Genomic DNA, 10,060 nt, shown 5'->3' on the forward strand with positions numbered 1-10,060 from the left:
GGTCAGACTGCAACACGGAGTCTGCAGAGGTCACAAGGCCGGAGGGACTACGGATAAATGGAGAAGTCAGGATTAAAGTGGGAGGCAGTCTTTACAGAGTGGAAAGGGCCTGGGGAAAAGCGAAGTGGCTGGCAGCAGAAGCAATCGCACGGGGAATACGATTTCAACATCAGGATTCAGGAGACTGGGGCTACAAGGGGCAGATGGGCACGAAATTAAACCAGGGAACACCTCGTTGGTAGCAGTACGTACACATCAGGACAGCAGCGGCAGCAGGGCTTACGGGGGGGAGGAAAGCAGAAGGATGACGTCTCGTGCAGCTCCAACGCCCAGAAACAACCCTCAGTTATCTTCATAAAACAAGCAAGATGAAACAGCGATCCGTTTTTCATTCTCTTCCTCTCCGAGTAACCCTGGCTACTACTGCCTGCAGTTCTGGACACCGTGTTACGTCTGAAAAGCAGGCAGAGCTGCCCATTTCCCACGTCACATATAAACCAACCCATGGAGAGACAACTGGATGCACCTAACTTATAGGAACAACGAGCCTGCAGACGTGCCAGAAACACTGAATAAATTCAAGTGGCAGAAGGAAAGGGGAAAGTTTCAGGAAGATCCTTGGCATCACAGCAGCCCGGGCAGGCCAGGGAGCCGGAGCTCGCGGAGCACCCCGGCGTACAGGACAGCCCCGGCTCTGGCACAGCTTGTCGTGGGTTGGCCCCTGGCAGCAACCGAGCACCACGCAGCCGCACGCTCACTCCCCGCCCCATGGGGGCAGAATTGGGGAAGGGCAAGAACACTCTTGGGTTAAGAGAAGAACGGTTTAACAATTGAAAATAGACTAAATAAAATAATACTAATGCTGATTTGTAATCAAATCAGCTACTACTAACGGTGTCTAAAGAAAAGGAAAAGAACCATGGAAAAATATAGTGATACAACCACTCCCCCAGCAGCAGGAGCGAGTTCTGCAGTTCTGAGACCGGGCAGACCTGACCGATACCCCGAGCACTGACAGTTTCTGGTCTCATCCCTGGGCCGATGCACGGCACAGGAACCAGCACCCCAGCCAGGCAGCCGCCTGCAGCCAACGCCGTGTGCCAGAGCTGGGCTCCGCGCACCCGAGGGATGAGTTTGGCGGCGATGGGCCTGCCGGAACACCCTCAGCTCATCAGTCAGGAAGTACACCTACAAACCTGGATTAGCTGCTTCCTGGCGGGACAGAGAAGGCACCTCCCTCACGGCGTCGCTACACGCTCATGCTCCAAACGGGAAAGAGCAAAGAGAAAAGGAAGAGACTCATCGTGATGGTGATGGACCATCCAGCTTGCCTCCCCCATCCCTTCCCAGGGAAGACAGCCAAGCCATTACAAACCCCACCAACTGGCAGAGGAAGCTACGGCACTGCAGCCGCAGTCGCTTGGACAAGCGCAGGATCGTCGAGGAGCTGCTCTGGGAAACCCAGCAGTCCTGCACATCTCCGGACACAGCGGAAGAGCCACCACACAGCAGCTTCTCAGATAAAACTGTCTGTGGCTCCTATGCCTGGAATATTCTGTGCTTCAAGTCGTGCACCCAGCGAGTCACTCCTGACCAGGACTCCATCCACTCGCCCATGCCACAGCCACGTTCCCGTCGTCTCCACTTCCAGCCCTTTAACACACACTTTTCAGATCCTGTCCCTTGGACACCATCTGTTCTTGGAAATCCAGGCTGACTGCTTCAGATCGCGCTCCAACTGACAGAGCCTTTGTTCCGTCCCTTGGTGGGTGTCGCAGCAGGGCTGCTGGGTCTGAACCCCTCGCACCCTCCTTCCACTCCCTCTTCAGAGGCGTCACCCAGCGTAAGATGGTGCCGCTCAGACACCACTTCAGGTAGCTGCCTGGCCTCCCAGACGAGGTCTGCCACGACAGGCTTTACCCACTGACCCCCTGGGGGTAACGCCCCTTGATGCCGCTGCTGCTACCAAACCTGGCACAATGCTCACGGGCCCCGTTTTAATTTCACCTCCGAACTGCACCCAAAACGTTTACCAAGAACAGAGCGTTGTTCTGCACTCATTTCTCTGAGACACGCCAGTGCCAGTCAACTCCAGACCAGAAGAGGAGGTGCAACACCTCACCCCGACAACGGGACTTCCCCAGCAAAACGCTGCACGGCAAAGGGGCGTCGTGCTCCCGGGAGCATCCCCGGCTCTCGCAGCTCCTGTCCCCAAACCAGCTCCTGGCTTTGTTCCCACCCAGCTGCTCTCTGTGCCACTGTTTACCCAGGGTTAACAGGGGTCTGGCAGGGGGCGACAGAACCCTTCTCCCCCCAGTTCTCCTGACTCGGAAGGGGCCTGTCCTGATGTAGTAACCTGTCATCCCTGAGCACAGACAGCTTCAACCAGGGAAACCAGAGCTACTTAGCTGTGTGTGCAAAGAAACAGAAAGTTGAATTTCTAACAGCTCCATGCTGAAGAATAACCCTATTTGGGTAAAAAGAGATGTTTCAGCAATATTGCTTTTTTCCAGATGCCCCTTCCCCACCCAAATGTTAAACAGCTGGAATTAGTTCTTCAAAACTAACTAGGTTAAGGATTTGGGAGTACAGGATCTGCACTGGTCCACAAGAAACGTTCCTATATGGCGTTCCTACAGGAAGGAGCTAAATCCAGTGCTGCAGGCACGCTGCTCTCCCGGTGTTACGGTGTCAGCCACAAGGCAGAGACACCCCAAAAGCACAGACAGCTCCGTGCGGTCACAAGTCCTTCCCTGCTGTCCAAGCCTCAGCAGCATCGCCCCACCGCACATCCCACAGACAGGATATGCTCCTGTCGAACGCTTCTCCCTTGAGCAGCCAGCGAAGAGGGTTCTGAAAACTTCCTCTCACAGAAGAGCAAACTTGTGGACAACAGACACGTACCACCACAAAGACCCCCTGTGTGAGGGCTGAACTCTTACGGCACTGTCCAGACACCGTAGTTGAGAAACACAGCGCGAGCGTGGGTAACGGCATCGTGTGCGTACCGACGTCTTGACCTCATCTGTTCTGTGTGTAGGCATTGCCAAAGCACCTTCAATTCCGCTAAGGAAATCACTTTTTAAATCCTAATCTGTGTACGAAGTATGGTGCACTAGGGCCTATCTTTCACACGGTAACACACCACATTTCGTTCCAGGCTTGCGCTCCAGGGCCGCCTGCCGCATCGGTCCCCACTTCCCAGCCAGGCACTACTGCACGTGTGACACTGATTTGCACAGACCAAAGCGTGACACGGGCCAACTTACTTTGCTTCATCTTCTGCAAGTCGCTGACTCTGCTCTTCGGAATTCGGATATGGTCCATCTCACTCCTGTGCTCCTGATTTTCCATATTTTCTTCAAAGTGTAAGTGCTGGAGGGAATTTGGAGGTATCTGCTTCACAGCGTCGGCATTTCCAGCGTCGTCACCATGCAAATCTACAGAACGAGGAAGCGTGTTCGGTTTGAACGTGGTCCCAGAGGGCAGCTGCAGCGTCACCGAAGACAACGCACGGCCATACCCAACCAACCCTAGGCCGTCGCCCTCTCCGCTGATTCTCTGTGCGTAGTTAAGTGCCTGACAAGCCCACAACAGTAACACGTCTGTGTATTTTTTATCCTCCTGCCAACTCTGCTTTTCAAACCCCCTAAGGCCCACTTATTGCCTGGGAGAGCCGTGCTCTGAGCAGGCGGCTGCCGTAGGTCACACAAGTTCCGCTAACAAGCAGGATCACAGGGCCACGCAGCCAAGGAACAGAACTCCCGGCCCCTTGACATTCACAACAAACCCTCTGGTGATGGGCCCTAACAGCAACGAACAAGCATCTCGCTCACGGCCTTTACACTTCCTCAGGAACAGCAATCCACGGGAAGGGCTACCTCAGAACAACAAAGAGAAACAGACTACTTAAAAGATTTGGCGCCTGCAAACAGCGTTGAGCTCGCTGGTTTGGGTGTTCTGATCTGCTCACACAGCCCCTCAAAAGGAGGGACAGTAGGAAATCCTTCTGCTGCCTTTTTTCAAAAGGACTAATAACGGGCTCCCAGCTGCTTGCTGGTGGCACACGGAGGCAACGAGGACGTTGCACGTAGTGGTTTTAGCAGGGCACTATGTGAACACCCCCTGGCAGTGCAGATACAACCTGACGCTGTCTGACGGTACAGCAAAGTGACTCGATCCACGAGCATTAGATCCAAGTATATTTCCTATGGATCTGTGTCCTTTCCGACTGCAATTCTGAACTTTCACTGCAGCACTTGCAGCTCTCTCATGCCCTGAACGTTCCCATCACCCTCAGTGAGCTTTCGCACACAGAACACAGCAGGTGACTGTACCGCTGTTGATTCTGCGACTGTACCGGGCTACCAGAAGGTCAACAACAGCTACCGGTGTCTTGCAGCCCTGCCTAACTGGTACCCCCAAGGAGCAGCACTAATCTCCATTCCTCTCCTCTCCCCAGTGGGGAAATCTAACCACTTCCCTTTGAAACTTTTAACTCTCAGATCTGGCTGAAGGAGATGGTACAGCCAGCAGCCTCAGTGCCTCGGGACACCAGACCAGGAACCGGTCGTTGTTTTCCTTTCCGTAACCACATCAGGCACCAAAGAGGGGCTGGCCACCCACGTCGCACCTTCCCGATACGGCAGCAGATGTTAGATGCTCAGTTCCCTACCAGATGTTGCCTGTAAGAAGTGTTTTACCTGGTGCCAGGTTTGGAGCATGGGGCTGCTCAGTTGGGAGATTTAGCACAGGCTGATGACCTTCACTTCTGGGAGCCGAAATAAGTGGCTTCTTTAAAGCTAAAATAGAGTACATGGACAAAAGCATTAACGTAAACCAAGCACACTACATACCAGCTCTCCCTCTAACAAGCCTGTAAACTCTGTTTGCAGACCATTGATGGAAATACAAAACAAGAAGTCGGGGAGGGAGATACAAAACATTCAGTTTTAAGGATTCAAACTTGTAAAGCACCAGATTTTATACCCCACTTGAATTCTGCCACCAGAAACAGATTTTAAATCCTTGAATCCACTAGGAAGCACACATTATTCAAACAGAATATACATCCCCAAGAAGCCAAACATGAAAGTATTAGGACATTTCTCCTAACCAGTGGGAGTATCCTCAGCTTTAGCGGGGTCATTATCTTCTATTTCAGGCATGCCTGCATCTCCTCCTGCTTTGATTTTCTCTGTAAGACAAGAACAGGATATTCTGCCTTATTAACCTTGAAGTTAGAACAGTGAATTTCCCCCTTGCTCTAAGAGCAGAGGAAAAGCCCTTCACCCACAGAACACGCCCCACACCGAGAACGCAGCGACACTCCTCGGGCTGCGCTGTCAGTCGCTGGCGAGCGCTCACCCCAAGACACAGCTCGGGGGGCAGAGACACTCCCAGTTCCCAACTGGCCACGCGAGGAAGGAGATGCCAAACGAACCAACGAGGTGAACGCAGAACTGTGCGAGAAACTACCTTCACGAAAGGACTCGCCGGTCTCTGGGCACCTAGAAACTCCAGCCTGGTACAACCACGTGCAGGCAGTCGAGTCATCAGAGCAACGCACGATTCTGTCCAACAGCAACGACACGACCGGCCCCGCGTCCATCAGAGATCACATAAACCAAGAGGAAGTACCTTTGCCATTTACCACGTGATCCGAAGGCTGCTCGATCTTTACTGTGTTTTTATCTTCTGCCTCTGGAACCGTCTTAGACACTGCCTGGTCATCATTACTGGGAATTACTTCTGTGTCTTTACTGGACTGGATCTTTTGTGTGGCCTGTCAGAACAAATTCATAAGGCATCAGTATTAAGCACGTCCCTGAAAATTACAAAACACCCCTCAAATTCAGGGTAACTCTGGGTCAGCACAATCGCGTTTATGAATCAGATGGTCACCAAGGCAAACAGCAGCACAAGCCCGCTGTGTACAAGCCTGAGCCCCGAGGGCAGGAGGCAAGTACGGACGCAGAACTGAACCGAACACGTGACACCCAGCGCAGCACTCGCAGCCACATACGCAGCTCTGCAATGTAACGCAAGCTGGTCAAGGCATCTCTGGCCTTATGCCTTGGTCAGAGACTTGGCAACAATTCTAGAGTTTCAGAAGAGATCTGACAAAACCAAGTCTGCCTCATGATGTGAAACGGTTGTGGACAGAGGTGGAGGAAGGGGAGTGTTAAGCAGAGCGGGTTATTTGACCTGCTTGGAGGAGACCCTGTTCCGCTGGCAGCCTGCACCATCTAATTACCCCCTTGACACCATCCAAATGCCAAACCATCCAATTTGCATCACATTAGCACCTCGAGGTCTCAGTAGGGATCAGGTTCCCCGTTGCAATAACCCATGTAAGGCTGTAAGAACAGAGATCCCACCCTGGAGGGCTAAAAGCCATATCCATTTTACAGAGAAGAAACCGAAACCCTCGGCAGTGATGTCCTGCAGGAAGGCTGGAGCAGAGCAGAGCGTTCAGCCTGATCCCCAGGGCTCAGCTCACCGAGCACAACAGGCAGATGTTCGTACCAGCATCCAGCCAGGGCTGCTCGGGCTGATACTTAACGAAAACTCAGGGGAGAAACGCCCAAGGCCTCCACGGGTCTGAAATGCTGAGTGGAGCCAACAGCAGACCCCAGGCCCCTCTAATGCAACCAGAAACCTGGCTGTGCTTTACCTTTTGTTCCTGCATTACTTGGTCCACTATTTTCTTTATGTTTTCTTCGTGCTGCAGTCTCATTTCCTTGATCTGTTGCCCACACTGCAGGCTGGATTAGAAACACGTTATCAGTTCTATGGAATTTATTTTAGCTGCTCACCCGAAAATAAAGTAGGGGGAAAAAATAGCGGCACAAAAAGCCAAACCTGAGGTATAACTAGAATAGTCTGTCCAAAAAGCCTTGTCCTGGAACGTGTATGGAGTGGAAAGGGACTGAATACAGAAAGAAAGCAGAACTGGAAAAACCAGGGACAGAGCAGAGAAACAGTAAAATAAACAGAATGGCCTTGAATGTATTTCCTGCAAAACCTGGAAAGCAACTGAGGATTCAGACTCAGCAGCTGACGTGTCACAGGCGCGTGTGAACCGCAGCAGGAGAACACGGCATCCCCACGGCGGGCACAGGAGATGCACAACCACTGCTCTTACTGCAGCCAAGGCAGCTGGGGAGATCGGGGTGACAGAGCCAAGTGTCCCAGCTCCTGACAGGTCGGAGATCAGCCCAAGCCAACAAAACCCGTCTGCCACAAACCTGCCAACGCACTGCACAGCGTGGGTTAAGGAGCATTTCTGGTGGGCGAGAGTGTTCACCTCCCCCACGCCTCAAGGCTGCAGGAGTTGTTCTCCGTGCTTCTCCATCACCAACTTAAAGGCTGAAGTCAAGTTCAGGTGACAGAAGGACACCGCGCTCTTCCAATGGCAGCACTGTGCAGCGCCGGTGGCTTACACCACTGCCCCGCTGAAACTCCTCTGTGCATCTCCAACCCAGATCTCTGCCTTGGCTTAGCCCTGTCCAGTGCTGACCAACTGCAGAAAGTCAGGCTTTTCTAGATCATCTCTCGCTTTGGGGAGAGGAGTAGAACACCACAAAAAATAGAACTTTGGAATCAAACAACTAGCCAAGTCGAAGTTATGTCGCAAGTCAGCACACCCAGGTCTGAGGATTAGCAGAAACGGGATTAATTCGCACTTTTTAATAAACATAGACTTGCGTCACACAAACTGACAGCGACCAGCGTTCTGGAGGACATACCTGTCATACTCCAACCTCCTGGTAAGGTAGGTGTTGTTCTTCTTGTACTCATGAAGCTGATCTTCCTGGCGAATGAACTCCTGCCGTAACTCTGCGAGTTGCTCTGCACCAAAAAGCAAAAACCCACGTGAATATGCAAATACAAGGAAGAGTGCTCCGTGGCAGATACGACATTCGGTATTGCTACACAAGCCACAAATCTGCTCAAGCTTTACGTTCTTCCTTCTAGGCGTGCTTTAAGGATTCCTGAACTAACTTGAGGAAGACACTGATTTACTCACGCATGCCAGGTGTCAGCATGAGTTACAGAACAACTCTCCTGGTACGACGCCAAACCCCTACGTAGTTACCTTTTGATTCGGAAGGCTTACACAATGCTACTTCACACCCGTCTGCTGGAAAACTTGATTTCCTGAAAGATTTTGTTATTCTGAGTAACACCAAAGCACTAGCAGGTACTTCAGGCACGATGGTCAAATGTGCTGCTGCTGCAGTAACGTACAAAGGGAAGTGCCTTCATGCTATCCATAAACCCGACACATTCCCTTCTTCACAAGAAACTGTTCCAGCAGTTCCCCTGCTCCTCAGGCTACAAATAATAGCTCAGCTTCCCCTATTTCAAGCTGCAGCTACATGGATACAGGCAGAAATGCCAAGTATGTTTTCTGCAGGCACATACAGATTTCGGCATAAGCTGTTCCAGGTCACTCGGAAGCCCACACAGTGAGATCATGGAATGGTTTGGGTTGAAGGGACCTTAAACCCCCCCCATCCCCACCCCCTGCCACGGGCAGGGACACCTTCCATAGCCCAGGGGGCTCCAAGCCTCATCCAGCCTGGCCTTGGACACTCCCAGGGATGGGGCATCCACAGCTCCTCTGGGTAACCTGTCCCAGTGCCTCCCCACCCTCTGCCGGAAGAATTCCTTCCTGATGTCCCATCTCAATCTCTCTCTTTCTGTTCAAACCCGTCACCCCTTGTCCTGTCACTCCCTGCCCTTGGGAAAAGATGACAGGCGTTGCAATCACATCTGTACACAACAGCCTTAAGAGATGTTCTGTGGACCTTTTGTAACCCAGCGTCAGGATCACAACTTTGCTGATCCAATATAAACTGTGCATTTGGTCACGAGAGCGTTTCTAACATCCTGGAAGCAAGCGGAGCAGGGTCTCCCTGCAGGCAGTCGAGCAAAGTCTGCGAGAGCCAACCCTGCCCTTACCCCTGGGTAACGCGCACAGGGACCTTTGACATTCCGCCACGTTCCAGCATCACTTCATCTTCCCTTAAAACGTGCCCTGAAGCACCTCGGCAGTCAGAAAACGCACAACCTGAATCCGACAAGCCATGCGTGGCCGTTAATTCCTTACCCTTTAAACGATGTATGTCTGCCATCTGATAGGATATGTTGTTCTGCAGCTTCACCTGCAAGACAAAACGGTCGGGTAAGTACAGGCACTCAGCAGGTTGGCGAGGGCTTAGCGTGCCCGGGCTGGGCACGTTCCATCCCAGCGTGAAGACAAAGCACGAACAGGATTGCCAGCAGGACACACGCGCAGTTCTCGTAAACGTAAGGAGCGCACATCCAGTTACCTACAAGTGACAGCACCAACCCAAACGCTGCCTTCAGCATCGCTAACAAGGACTTAAGTTTAAGTCCAGACCATATTTCTATCAAAAAAAGAGTAGAACGCGTCAGGAATCGGAAGTGAAACACGCTGTGCTGTGACACTGCAGGAGGAGACGGTGGATTTCCAGCGTGGAAGCTCAGCTGTGTGAAAATAAACACCCAGCATCATCAGTGAAAACAAACGTCACCTCATCGATACGGGAAGTAAATCTTTCACGTGCTGCCACACAGCATTCGCAACAGACCTTTGACTTTTAAGAGTCAGTCTCGACTTCCACAGCAGCTTCTACTTTGGTATTTTTAGGAAGGAGAAAACAAGTTACACTAAAGAAATGGATGGACACACGGTCGCCAAAGAGGCTTAGCCTGGGGCTTACCTGAAGACATACCTACAGACAAAAAGCTAGCAGAAAGGAGATGGACACGTAGAACATCACGAGAAGGGGTGAAAAAATCACCACTCGGCCAACACTGATGCCATCATTACTGTTCCTGTAGTTTCATGATCCTAATAAGCAGGAACTCCAGAAAAGGTGCTGGAGGAGGGTTCTCATTCTGGGGTTACGAGGTCAGAACTGCCTCCTGGAGCACCTACTCCGGCATGGGACACGCTCGGGCTATTTCCATGCCCCCACAGCTCCGCATCTGGGTCAGTCACCTACATTTCCCGTCAAAGCAAGCG

The 10,060-nt window shown here is 52.0% G+C and overlaps 1 protein-coding gene across 1 annotated transcript in view; it reads right to left on the reverse strand.

Moving 5' to 3' along the window:
* The window catches only part of CASC4 (cancer susceptibility candidate 4), a gene marked incomplete at its 5' end in the record, with an annotated part of 13,369 nt that extends 4,196 nt beyond the window's left edge, over positions 1-9,173 (reverse strand). The window contains 7 exons of the mRNA XM_010146805.1: positions 3,270-3,440; positions 4,704-4,802; positions 5,117-5,197; positions 5,641-5,785; positions 6,677-6,767; positions 7,752-7,854; positions 9,119-9,173. Of these exons, the coding sequence (XP_010145107.1) occupies positions 3,270-3,440; positions 4,704-4,802; positions 5,117-5,197; positions 5,641-5,785; positions 6,677-6,767; positions 7,752-7,854; positions 9,119-9,173 (745 nt within the window). The remainder of the gene's footprint in view (positions 1-3,269; positions 3,441-4,703; positions 4,803-5,116; positions 5,198-5,640; positions 5,786-6,676; positions 6,768-7,751; positions 7,855-9,118) is intronic.
* Between the last annotated feature and the right edge of the window lie 887 nt (positions 9,174-10,060).

The sequence above is a fragment of the Eurypyga helias genome, unplaced genomic scaffold (genome assembly GCF_000690775.1).
Source record: "Eurypyga helias isolate BGI_N326 unplaced genomic scaffold, ASM69077v1 scaffold20902, whole genome shotgun sequence".
Taxonomy (NCBI): Eukaryota; Metazoa; Chordata; class Aves; order Eurypygiformes; family Eurypygidae; genus Eurypyga; species Eurypyga helias.